This window comes from Arctopsyche grandis, chromosome 3 (assembly GCF_051622035.1).
Source record: "Arctopsyche grandis isolate Sample6627 chromosome 3, ASM5162203v2, whole genome shotgun sequence".
Taxonomy (NCBI): domain Eukaryota; kingdom Metazoa; phylum Arthropoda; class Insecta; order Trichoptera; family Hydropsychidae; genus Arctopsyche; species Arctopsyche grandis.
This window is the reverse complement of record NC_135357.1, coordinates 24823710-24838095: the sequence shown is the minus strand read 5'-3', so window position 1 is coordinate 24838095 and position 14386 is coordinate 24823710. Positions and strand designations below refer to the sequence as shown.

The 14386-nt window shown below is 33.5% G+C and overlaps 1 protein-coding gene across 2 annotated transcripts in view; it reads right to left on the bottom strand.

The window, feature by feature from the left end:
* LOC143909037 (glycine receptor subunit alpha-4-like) overlaps window positions 1–14386 on the bottom strand; it is a 46925-nt gene that overhangs the window by 27387 nt on the left and 5152 nt on the right. For both annotated transcript variants that reach the window (XM_077426927.1, XM_077426928.1), the window contains exon 2: window positions 8862–8938. In XM_077426927.1, coding sequence (XP_077283053.1) covers window positions 8862–8938 — 77 coding nt within the window. The remainder of the gene's footprint in view (window positions 1–8861; window positions 8939–14386) is intronic.

Here is a 14386-nt window from a genome sequence, read left to right as displayed (position 1 = left end):
ACGACGGGACGAACGCAAAGCACATAAAAAACGAGACTGCCCCGGCCAAAACGGGACGCATGGTTACTTTAATTACATGCCTATTTTTTTGAAAATGAATAAAAAAGTTTGAGTCCAATGTGTATATTTAATTATTGGCTTTTATACCCAGATTTAATGGGAACATTTATTTTGCTGAAATAATTCGAAAATGATAAATGCAGCTTTAACTTAACCCATAAAAATACCCAATACGTTGGAGAAAACTGCATTCTAGTTATATGTAATGCCACTAACCACATTGTAAATTTAGCAATTGTACATTTGCTGCAAAACAACAAGAAATTATATTATTTAGAAATAATATAAAGCGATATCTGCATATTTTTCTGGGGCTAATGGACTAGGTGAAGCAGGGTATAAGATCTCGGTCAATTACTGCACGTGCTAAGCGCAAATTACGTATTCAAAACGTGTTAATATGTTTATCTCTATTATTTGTAAATGCCGAGAATTCTCTCCCGTGACTTTATACTTATATTATACTAGCTGTATTACCCGGCTTCGCTCAGTGTTTATAATATAAACCGCTTAAACATGACTAAGCTAATTTAATTAAAAAAAAAAAAAAAATTAAAAAATTTAAAAAAAAAATAAAAAAAAAAATAAAAAAAAAATAAAAAAAAAATCAAAAAAAAAATAAAAAAAAAATCAAAAAAAAAATTTAAAAAAATCAAAAAAAAAAAATCAATTTTTTTTTTGCCTTCTAGGGCTTCGCCCTCGGCACCCCCCTGAGCCTTTGCCTTCTAGGGCTTCGCCCCTCCACGCCCCATGAGCAATTGCCGTTTAGGGCTTCGCCCCCATGATCAGTTGCCTTTTAGGGCTTCGCCCCTCCGCGCCCCCATGATTCAAAGCCGTCTAGGGCTTCGCCCCCCTTAGTTAATGCCTTTTAGGGCTTCGCCCCCCGCGCCCCCAAGATTAATTGCCGTTTCGGGCTTCGCCCCCCTTAGTTAATGCCTTTTAGGGCTTCGCCCCTCCGCACCCCCATGATTAAATGCCGTCTAGGGCTTCGCCCCCCCTAGTTAATGCCTTTTAGGGCTTCGCCCCCCGCGCCCCCAAGATTAATTGCCGTTTAGGGCTTCGCCCCCCTTAGTTAATGCCTTTTAGGGCTTCGCCCCTCCGCGCCCCCATGATTAAATGCCGTCTAAGGCTTCGCCCCCATGATCAGTTGCCTTTTAGGGCTTCGCCCCTCCGCGCCCCCATGATTAATTGCCGTCTAGGGCTTCGCCCCCCTTAGTTAATGCCTATTAGGGCTTGCGCCCCATGAGGCTGGGCCCCCCGGGCCCCCTTCGGGGCCCCACGGGGCTGCGTCCCTTGTGGCGCCCCCTTTTGAGCCCCATGGGGCTGCGCCCCATAAGGCTGGGCCCCCCGGGCCCCCTTCGGGGCCCCACGGGGCCCCACGGGGCTGCGCCCCTTGTGGCGCCCCCTTTTGAGCCCCATGGGGCTGCGCCCCATGAGGCTGGCCCCCCCCGGGGCCCCACGGGGCTGCGCCCCTCGTGGCGCCCCCTTTTGAGGCCCATGGGGCTGCGCCCCATGAGGCTGGGCCCCCCGGGCCCCCTTCGGGGCCCCACGGGGCTGCGCCCCTTGTGGCGCCCCCTTTTGAGCCCCATGGGGCTGCGCCCCATGAGGCTGGGGCCCCACGGGGCTGCGCCCCTTGTGGCGCCCCTGGCGGGGCCCCATGAAGCTACTCGCCTTGCGCCCCCGCGGGGGTGAATCCATTGAAACGAAAAAAACAAATCGGCGCCCATGGATCGAAAAAAAAAAAAATCGAATCACGTGTTCGATGACGTCACCGATCTACGGACGACGAAGAAGACGAAGAAGACGACGACGACGACGACCAAGGATACATACAAAGTCTCTTTCCAAATTATAGATTAGACTAGAGACTAGATTTTATAAATATGAATAAAATAGAAATCAAAATATAATAACATTGATTATTGAGCATATAACATCACTTTTTATACATACAATGTATAAAACATTGTAACATTGAATATTATTTAAAGTGTAATTGAATACTCGTAGATCGTTTGTTTAAGACCATGGTTCTAGGACTTCAAACGTGACGAATTCAAGCACGCCAAGTTTCGTGTGTGCTATGTATATGTTGTTCTCGAGGTGCAAAGAAAATGTCGCGTGCTACGTTTTTTCAGATGAAGTGAAACCGCTGGCTGCGGCTTTGGAAAATTATTTAGCAATTAGCGGGAAATGCTCTGCACGAAAAACCCGAGACGAAAAGGTTAATCGTCTAGGCTAGGCGACTTGCCTGAGCCCTTGTTAAATTCCTGGTTAACAGGTCACGGTCGATTTCCGCAAATTTTAAATCATTTTCCCGAGAAAAACGTAAACCACGCAGCTATAATTTTTGCAGTATAAGAATAAGTCGCACTGGATCACATTTTAGCATAAAAAACTCACGAAAAGTGGAAAAAAGCCTTTCGTCCATGAGAATTTATACACCATGTAAAATCGATCGATTAAGTTTCAAGAGTAGATTTTAATCTTAATTCGAGTTTCTTCTACGGCGACAAACTTCTCAAAGTTACATTATACTTGAAAGTTTCATAAGGTTTTTGATTACAAATCAGATCTTGAAACAAACATTTGTATTGCATTAGTATATTATATTATGTACCTTATATAGTATATTATATATAGTATATTATATTATGTTATATTATGTGACTTACGGTACAGTTGGATATAAGACGAATATATTAAGTAATTACATAATGTATGTATGTGTGCTTTATAACAAAACATTTTTATTGTAGGAAAATTGATAGAAGTAGTAAGAGTGGATTCAACCACACACATATATACATATGTAGGTGCATAAAAATAAAGCATACAATATATGTAGCTATTAAGGAAATATGAGGAAATATTATGAGAAAATATAAATACATATTACCCCTATTTATTTCCCACTGCCTTTTTACAGTTATTTAGGTATTCTAGGCTTTGAATCATCTTCGAGAAGAATTATTGCCATTTCCAAATATTTCTTTGGAGTATTAAAGGGAAGTATTGACAACCCTTCGATTTTATAGGAACTTAAATTTTGGGAACCTGACTGCGGTAGAGCTTTGCGTCATCGTTTACTTTTCCAACCTATTGCTGCGAAAACGTCTGCTTTCAATAACTCGTCTCTTGTAAAGGCTATCCGGTTCCTTAACCCATTTGAACCCAGAGCTCGCGTGAAAACACATGTCCCATGTGCCCAGGATTATTTTTTCGTTTATTTTCCAAAATCTTTGAGTTATTTCATGGGAAATATTTTTTATAGGATAGGGATGGATAATTAATTGATTTTTCAACATTTTTAATTTTTTTCAAGGTGGTGTCGTGAACGACCTTTGGGGCTAATGAAACATGTTTTTTAAAATAAAACAAAAATCACAATGGAGTCACATAATCAGTTATAATACTTTCTCACTGGTTATTTGTAATTTTATTGTTAAGATATTTATAAAATTAATTTTAAAAATAACAAACACGCATCTCTTCGATAAAATGATATTTTCAAATCGCATAACATAACACACGTAGGTACATATATTGTGACATATACACATCGTCAACAAAAAAAAGGGTGCACCCTTTTAAAAGAAGAAATGTCATAAACGAGATTTTGGGTTCAAAAGTCGTAAAAACAAAATACATGAAGACAAAATAATTAATTATTATGATACGGTACAAAACATTTGTCATGCAATGGAATTTCACAGTTATCACAAGCGGAAAACGTTTTATTTTTACAGTGTCCACAATTTCTCCTTTTCTGTTTGACCAATATCAAATGTCTTCCAACTTCCTTTTGATTTTGATTAACTTTGCCGGGTCTGAATGGGACCAATTGTTTTCGTTTTTGACCATAACACTTGCACAACGTCTCTGTTACCTGTCTGATAAATCCTAATTTATCAAATTTACAACCAAAACTTTTGCTTAGAATCCAAGCGTTATTCACAGCTACATCGATGTTCCAAAACAGAATAGGCATGTACCATTTTTTCCCTCTAATACTTATGTTATAGTTAGAAATATGGTTATCCATTTGATCAACCCCACCCATATATTTATTATACATATTTATACTAAATGGTTGATTGATTTCCACCCTACTTTTTTCTTTAACCGAATATCAGTTTCCAGGGGTGGTAATATGTATGTATGTGGAATCCGGAAGTTGAGACTCGTCCCAATTATCAATTTCTTCCCGTATCTCTGCAGTAGTAAAATTGCATTCTCTGGAAAAAAATATGTGTCATTATCCCAAGGAGTCATATACGACTCCGTCGACTTTTGATTTTTTTTTTCAGGAATATGAGATATATAAACGCAATTTCTCTTATGCATATTATACAATAAGTCCTACTGTATTAGAAACAAAGATAAATAAAAAATATGTAAAAATAAAAAACTTACGTATGTTTTCTCTTCGACATATCTGCAAGTCGAAAAGCGCTCGATGTTATTCCCTCAAAACTCCAAAAGGAACTGATTTAATTTCGTGTGACTTTCTTAAAATTCATCACCAACATCTAACCAAGCGTAACGAAAGGTTTTACGGCCGGCCTGAGTGATCCCTTTATTTTACGACGCAAAATTGTAAAATGCCGTGAATGACCGCGCTGGCATACATCGAGTAAGTTCATAACTGACCGCGTGGGTTCAAATGGGTTAATGTGATAGACTGATATTTGGACCTGTTTGATTGTCATGTTGATGAACTGGTCATTTTTATGAGATTCAATGCGAGTCTATTTGAATGAGATGCGTGATTGCCAATTTATATTGTTTTTTTTTTTTTGTAACACTGGTGTGACGCATTGGGACAACTTGTCAGGTCACATTGGTGATTATTTTGTTATTATTATTATTATCTATCCATTTATATAATGTATTTATTATAATTATAAATCAAATATAAATAAATAAACAAATTATACACGCACATACATATACGAGCCGTTATATTTGAAAGTGGCATCCACTTTTCAAAACCAATATTTCGGCAAATATTAGTTTTGCATTTAAAAATATTTAAAAATACTGGTGGCCTGTAATACCTTTATCCTGCTTTTCCGAGATTCTGGACATATCGAATTAAAATAAGTGATAATAATTTGTGATAATAAGTCAAACAGAAATAGTGTTTTTGGAACTGAAAATTGAACGTTCACTACTTTCAAATATAACAGCTCGTATATGTATTTAAATTTTATTTCAAGTTACATCTATACAAAGAAATTTTTCATAAATATATAAAGTATTTAAAATTTACTATACTTGGAATGGTCCTCATACGCGTATACAGGGCTACCGAGAGGAATCCCGGGCCCTGGGGAAAAAAATCCGGGCCCTATGACCGCCTCAAAAAGAAGATATTATAAATATATTTTTAATATGCGGAAAATCTATCAGAATTATTAGAAAAATAGCAATAGATATGTTGATTGCTATTTTTTTTAATTGAATAAGAAAGTATGATATAACAGGTACGATTTCAAAAATGCGTGGATCGAAAAATAATAAACATTTAGCATTAAATAAACACATTTATTTTTATGTAGAATAATATAATATATATCAATATTGGTCATTCGGACGTCCCAACGAGTTTTCCGGGCCCTGGAAATTTACCCCGGCTCCCCCTCCCTTTTGTTTGTTACTTTGTTACTTTGTAAGGTCGCGTGGTTGAATAAATTCAAAATAAATAAATTGAAAATAATGTACGAAAAGATTTCGGACTTTTCAAAAATCGCTCAAGTTCAAACCGTTGATCATCAATCTATGACTCGATATCTCAAAAGCCACGAAAACCTTGTTCGAAAGTATTTACAGCCTTCGAATGAATAATTTTTTCGCGTTTTCGGAAACGGATGTTAGGTTAGGTTTGGATACATATCGCTGGGCTAAAACGAAATTCGCCGAGTTGTTTCGGAGATGCTATCTGCAGTAATTTCGTATCTGTGCCCGAATTTTTTTTACAACAACACGCATATGAAACGAAACAAAAGTGAACTAAATCCAATGTAAATCATAATACTTTTTAAAATGTTCTGTTAAGTACTAGATCATTTAATTAATTCTACGCTTCTGATATTTTTCACATTATTGTATAATTGTTATCATAGAGTAAATTAAAAATATTTTTGATACAAATTGACCTTCGAAGTAATATCATATTCGACATAGCTTGTCACGACGATCGTCGTCATCATCATCATCATCAACATCACTATTGTCGTCACGACAATAATTATCTTAAAGGTGCTGAATTAATTTATGCGTTTCTTTCGCAACCTATCCCCTACCAAAGCCAAAGGGAAATCTTCAGGCACGCGATGCTTAATATATGTACCTATATATACGTGTGTGTGAAACTTTTTTTCAAGTTGTGGTATTAAACGAATTGGGGTTTTATTTTAAGAAGAAATATGAGCGCCGAACGGAAAACTGCGAAACTACCATATTAATGAACGTTGTCGTTCAATTTTTTATTCCACGTGTAAAACACAAAAGAATATATTTTTGAATGGCGGAATGAGAGCGACGATTTTAGGAAAAACTTTCACTATTTCGAGGTCACCAGTTATGTATAGTTGACTATCGGAGATTATAATGACCCCAAGCCTGATTTTTTTATTAAAATATTATAGGAAATCCAATTTACATACATACATACATATTATATTTACTTTAATTATGTACGTCGTAACAGTAGATGAAGTTTTGTGACCATGCGAAAATTCTAACTCGAGATTTTGACTGATTCGAGCTCAAAATCGATCACTGATCACGTTTTCATGATCTAGAAAAAATGTGTGTGTATTTTTTGAACACCGTTAGTTCTATCGAACCGAAACTATGTATCGATTACTGAAATTCTTATCGATACACGATCAATGTAAATTTAAAAAATAATTATTTTATAGTCAAACTGTGCTTATAATTCACACAAATAAATACTCAAGTCTTGAAAATATAGAAAAAAAATTGCTGTTTAATCACTTTATAATTATTAAGTTGAAAATAATGTAGACTTGGTTATTAATTGCATCGTTACAAAGTTATTTTTGTTATTATTAAAATAAAATAAGTCGAAGCGATAATTCAAACGGTAAATCGTTGGGATCGTGAACTGAGAGTCAAAGTTCAACCCCTCAAGAAGGTCACAAGATTACTCGATCTTCTAGATGATTTCGAACATATTATAATATCAAACGAAGTTTAGATGCTATAATAATAAAATTTAGCTGATTCCGGTAAGAATTTTTTGACTTAGTTTATGAAATGTTTCCATCTATCAAAAAAATTAACAACCAAATCATTATTCTCTATTTTAATCTCCCTGACTTTTTAATAGTATTTCTTAAGCGATCTTTTACGGAACTTTGGTTCATCCTTGAAATTGACTTTACGTAGCATTATTTCATTGAAAATTCTAAAACAATTCAATGAGTATGCATCGCGAATGCTAATCCACAGACGGCAATGAAGGGATTAACTTGGGTCTTTGGCGTGTGTTTAATCGAATCAAACGTCGCAGTGTGAAGATAAAAATGAGCGTTTACGAATACAATTTTCACCCGTTTGGCCTTACCCTAAAATGACGGAAATGCGGATGCCGTGACCTTGAGTCCTAGGCCAAGTCAGACCTAGCCAGACTAGGCCAAACACACTCCTGAAAAGGTTGAAACCCCGAGAGGTGCGTGCCTCTAGGCTAAACTGAATTACCATAACGAGTCGCACAGCTCAAAACAAATAATAATACAACCTGAAATTTGTAATTTTGTCGTTAGTCGAATTAATTCAACATTCACGTGTCCGTAACAGCTATCGGATTAATCCAATTTCAACGTTATGAAGTTTGAGAAATCCATACTCGACTGGCGACTATTATATTTCTTTTATTGCAAGTGTCGTCTGGTGAACGAAGGGTTAGTTATACTTTTGATCGGAGTCATGGATGAACATACGAAAATAAGAGACGAAATAGATATGATGCTATTCGTGGCTGAGGGCCAACACGTGATATATCGTTTGTGCTTTTTTTTTGTGCTTTATATTTGGCTGTTGTAAATTAAGGGCTATTTTGTTTGATGAATGGGATCAATGAGTTTAAGACGTCATTCAAGACCTTAGGTATAATAAATTTAAATACATGCTCAGGAAGTACTCGGGTTCCGACTTTACGATTAAATCGTAGATGGAATTGAAAAATGTGATTAGTTTGTTCGGAAAAAAATACGTACAAATTGAAAATTGTTTGAGAACATTTTGTATGAGGAATTAAAATATACAGCCTTATGAGACATTAAAATAAACTACGTTCGTTTTGTATTTAAGTAGAGCAATGACCTCGACGGGGGTCGCGTCTAAATTGCTTTCCTAATTTTACATTATAATATGCAAGAGGTCTAAAAATATATTTTAAATTTGGCTTCGAATCAGAAATAAAAAAAAAATTATTCATCTCGTGGCTGGTCGGATTTTCAGATGTTATAACCGCTTGTAAACGTCACGCTATTCCCATTTGACGTTTGTGTTACGCACTTTGTAAACAGTCATTGAATAGTTTTGACGTATTTTAATCTACATACATATGTATCTGTGTTTTTTTCACCTTGATATATGTATGTAAATAGATTTAATGTCGCGATCCCTGGTGATTAAATATAAAGCATTTCAGACCAATTAGCGATCGGATGTTAATCTATGTTGATCTTTTGGGATCATAATTCAAAATGGCGTTACCGGCATTTTGAATTGGGATATATGTAAACGTAATATAAAAATGTACTTACCGGGTGGAAGACTTTTGTTGTAATCTTGGTCCAATTCAAATCCATGACCCTCTGAATTGTTTGGATTGCACAAGGCACTGAAATTTGAAAAAATAAACTTTATGGAAATAGTTTTTTTAGTACCTACAATGAAAAGATTTTTATGGCATAAGTAATCAAAAGATTATTTCACATTCCAAAAATTGTGGAATTTTATAAAATTTCAATGCGGTAAAAAAAGTAAGTTTTTATCGTCCAATATTGACGATTCACGACGGTTGAACTTAAAGTTTCATTAAGTATTTTATAGCTAGAAAATTTTTCCCGTTTACGCGAAAATAGAAAATTGCTCGCATTAACATGCTGTGCATTTTAATGCGAATTATGTACATATGCATTAAAATTCATCAAAGAATTTCGCACGAATGCGCATTAAATATATCGTTTTTACATATACGTTTTCCATAAACCTACTTATTTTATATAAAAAATTGGAAATGCCAATTTTGCAGAAAACGATTCAAATGACATTTTCAACAAATTTGATATTTTTGAATTTTATTTTAAGAAATATCAGATAATCTAATTCCGGCAACGTTTCACGCGTTTTCAGAAGCGATCGTTATCGACTGAATGGGATTTAAGTTTGCATTTGCGTGTAGCCAACTTTTAACATTGATTTTAATTAAAAATAAATCAAATTTTATTACCTTTAATTAGCGATAATTTGAAAAGATTTGAACGATAAGATTAAATATGATTTTAAATTTGCTCCATATTATATGACAACACATAAATTCACGTAAGTGTTATATTATATCAAGATTTCGTTTTGTTATACGTACATACATACTTTTGTTATTATGAATAAGTTTAAGAAAGATTACTGTATAATATAATGCTATTCATAGATTTTTCACACTATTTTATTATTTTTTCTTACTTTTACATAATATTTTAAATTTTTTTTAATACAAGGTAATCTTTAAATAGTTTATAATTATACTATTCTTAGTCTATACGAAATTTTAAATCGATTAAACTGATTAAACTTACTTAATTAAACTCAATATGCATTGGAAATGTTTTTATTCTACCGTTTTAAATATACATACATATGTATATTAATAGGAGCACATATTGCCCTGTTTCATTTACAATAACATTATATTCACAAGTTTTAATATTTGTGAATCGTCAAAAGTAAAATAAAACTAACTTTATTGTGAACAAATTATTAGAATAATATTCAATTGAAACTAAATAATTTTTTTTAATATTAAATGTAATCAAAAGTGAAATTTGTTACAGCTGATCCGATAGTGCGGTAATTTATCAAACTGACTGGTTCATTAGTGAACGGATCGCTTCAGATATTTATGAAATAAAAAAAAAACGATTTTCAGGTCACGAAACACACTTTAGCTACTGCAGAAAATATCAGCAAAAAGTGCCTGTATACTCAACTGAAATTGAAAAAAAAAAAAACCACAAACGAGCCTACTACACATACAAAATACATACATACAAACCACGACACGTAGTATCTACATACAAACGTATACCGAAACTTTCGCGCGCTCCCGAATCGATACGCGTGACGTGCGCGAAAAGTAAAACTACCGAAATAATAAATAGAAACGCAGGAGTAGACTTGGCGAAAATGGCGTGATGGTGTATTGTGTACGTGTCGTATGCAAATCGATGCCAGCGACGGCTAGGGGTTAAATTACCGAATGTTTTCGCAGAGAAATTCGCGTGTCCGAGTATGCTCGGCCCGTTCGGCGATAAGTGCGACGATAAGGAAAAGTCGAGTTTTCTCCGTTGCTTTTCTTTTACCCAGGCGCCTCGCACTATATACTGTGAGTATTTAGTGTGAGTCTGTGTGTGAGTGTGTGTATGTAGTACGACAGCGAAATCGTAATAATAATAAAAGTAATAATAATGAGAAAAGCTTGGCTCGGAGCCGTCGAGAGGAAAAGCGACATTTTTCACATGTGGTCGCACTGAAAATAAACGCGCACGGATACTTCGGTGTTCTCATGAATTCGGTTACATTGTGATAACACTACGCCACGGGATATTTGCCATTGTTTAAATATATTTATACATATTTATAACCGGTAACAGTTTGAAACACGTGTACAGTTTATTATCTGCTGGATATTGAAAGAGGATGTACGATGAATCACTGTTTTCAATGTTATATGAATTTTGATAGTGTTCAATTTGGTTCAAATTCGTAGTACATAGTGAAAAAGTTTCAAGCATGGCTCGATGTTTGGGCTTTTGCCTAGCACCGAGAGGCGCCGGGTTCGATCCCGTGAGTTGACCTCGATTGAAAAGAATTTAATTATATCTGTATATGGATAATGCTGCTGGTTAGGCTTAGATATTCGTGACTACAGGTCGATCGTTTCCTATCAGAGTTTGCCAATTTTTCTGATTTCATTGTTGAAACGGTTCTTCGATTAAATTGTCTAAAAAAAACCTACCTGTCACCACTATTTGAGTATGATTACTAGACAATAAAATTTATTTACAAGCTAAAATTCATAGATGTCTCGCTCGCTTCGAGTCTCGTAATACAGCGACTTATATAATAAAAATGCTGCATTGTTTGTAATTGGCCGGGAAGGTGCATTGGGTTTACCTGTTAGGGCTTCCTGGTATACATACATATATGTATAAAATAAATAAATAAAAATGTATGTACATATTATGAGAAGTAAAAAGTACTTGAAGGTTTCTAATTGTTTTATAGAGAATTCATAATGAATAATACAAAAATATAAATATCAAATACCAAATAAAGGTTTCTAATTGTTTTATAGAGAATTCATAATGAATAATACAAAAATATAAATATCAAATATAAAAAAATTGAAGAAAAATATAAAAAAAGTAAAAATTGAAATATACATAGTAACAAAAATTAAAAAAAAAGAAAATATAAAAAATAAATTGTAAAAAGGAAGAACTACAAAACCAATTTATTTTAAGGTAATCATCAAGTTCATTGGAAAGACTACTCCAAACTCTATTTGGAAAGAAGGATTCTCTAATTATTTTGAAGTGAATATCTTGAATAACCTCTCAGATAAGTGTTATTGTTAAACGTAAGGAGGTTTATCATAGGACAATTTTAATGATTATTTATAATTTTATAGATTTCTATTAGATTACTTCTCTTCTTCGAGGTGCGAAAAGACACCTCTGTGACGGACAGTACATATAAGTTAATTATAAATTTTAGAGTTAAGTAATTAAGATGTATTTTTTTTTAAATTAGCTTGATAGCTTAGATATATATAAATAAATAAATAAATAAAATCTGCTTTTCTTCTCCAAAGTGGAAAAATTCATTCTTTTCAATATCATGTCATATGAAAGTTCGGAAGGCATTTTTGTAATTCTTTTTTTGATCTTTTCTAATCATACAACGTGTTTTTAAAATAGGTATTCCATAAGCATAAGCAAATTTCAGTTTTGGTCTAATATAAGGCTTTATAAATTTGTTCAAAAGCTTGGCATTGAGAGATCAAAAACAAGTTTAATAACAGAAAAGAACAATTTTAAATCGCCAGTGGTAATAACTCCAAATCAAATGTATGTATAAAATGTTCATCATTATTTCTAAGTACCTACATATATTTATGCGTATAGTGTTTTGATATTGTAATTTATTTAAACAAAAATATTTAGGCAATTTTTTTACACCCCGTAGAGTAACATATGTCTATTATACATATGTATGTGTGTTTACTTAGATTTTAATGAATGCTGTGTCAATGACTGTATCGCAAAATAAAATGAATAAATCAATAGATTTGATGTATTTAATACATTGCATGTATTTACGTAAAATTTATTGTAAACCATGTTCTCTCTATATTCTAAAATTCATACATGTGAAAATTTTCCCAGGTGAAATGAGACATTAAACATTTAAGAAAGCCGAAAAGTTAAATATTCCATTATGTTAGATATTATTGATAGGGACGGAATTATTGTAAGCGTACATAGTTTCTTAGATATTAACGATTTTATTGGTCAATTATATCGTTAACGTTCAAAATGCATAATTATGTATAGTGAAGCATTCGTCAATTCGTGCATGTGTATTCAATGACAATTTTGCGTAAATTATGTATTCGTTGCGTGTTCAAAGTGATCTTTTTATCAGTTAGGTGATACATAAATTGTATTCAGTTAAAAAAAATAAAAATATATTGGGACAATAAACTATATGTATAATGGAAAAATTAAAAAAAATCAAATACAGCTCGCTATGAAAATAAAATGGCGGGAATTAAGAGCGCCGTGACATTTTTACTGTGTATTTTTATAAATCATTGTAAGCATCAAATAATTTATTATATTGTGATGTTGAATTTAAATATATTGAAAATTAATGAGCGTGGTGCCACAAAAACGGAACAATTATTTATTTTTGTAAAAATTTCTGTCTATTAATTATTTGCAACTCGCATACATTTCAATATCATTAAATTATACAGTTTCTGAAGAAATGTGGCGCAACACGCACATTGAGTATTCCAGAAAGAAAATGATTAATAATAAAATAATTATAAAAATTTATACGTAAGTAAATTACGTTCGAGTAAAATGCAAATTTTTTATTCAAAAATTAAGTAACTGTAACGCAACACCATTTTATTCGTTAGGATTCAATTGAATTGTTGAAAAATTAATTATAGCGCAAATTTCAGCATTGTCGCATTGCAACTTTTAAAGAAATACCGGTGAAAAATTGAACGATCATACGATTAGGGTTATAACATAAAATTGTACATGAAAATGCATGCACGCACGTACATATGTATTTTCAAGGAGAGTAATTTTCACTCACTTAATTCATGACGTTTGGCACTGCATGCGCATTTAGGCCAGATCTTAGATAGTGAATATTAAAATAATAGGATTTTCACCCCCCAATCAGGTGACGAACATTCTAAAATATGCCTAGAAGGATAATTACATTTTTTTAAACAAAGAAAGTCGCCATGGTGGTTTAATTTGTTTTCGTATTAGTTTCAACGCTACCGTTGCATGAGTTAGTAAAATAAGTATATGCTGGAATAAATATACATACACATATATACTGGTAAAAAGCACTTAAATTGCGATATAAACCAACAAAATAATTTTATCCAAATAAAATGTGTCAAGGCTCTACATATCGTTGCAAATTAATCAATTTCAGTTGAAAGTGTCAAAATACACTTTATCAGACAATTTTACAACAATGCTAAACTCAATTTTTAAATGCTAAACTCGACTAAACTAAAATGCTAAAACGTGCATATATGTATGTACAATAAAAATAATTTATAAGAAACATATCAAAGCGACGTTTTAATTTTCTTTTTTATTTGGGTAACATCAAATAAAAAAATATATAAATATTCATATAAAAGTCATTATTGCATAAACAACAACATTGGATTGATATGTCAGCCGAAAACGTGTCACGCCAACGTAGTAATGTCTGTCCGAAATAACGACGTGAAAACGAGCCGAAA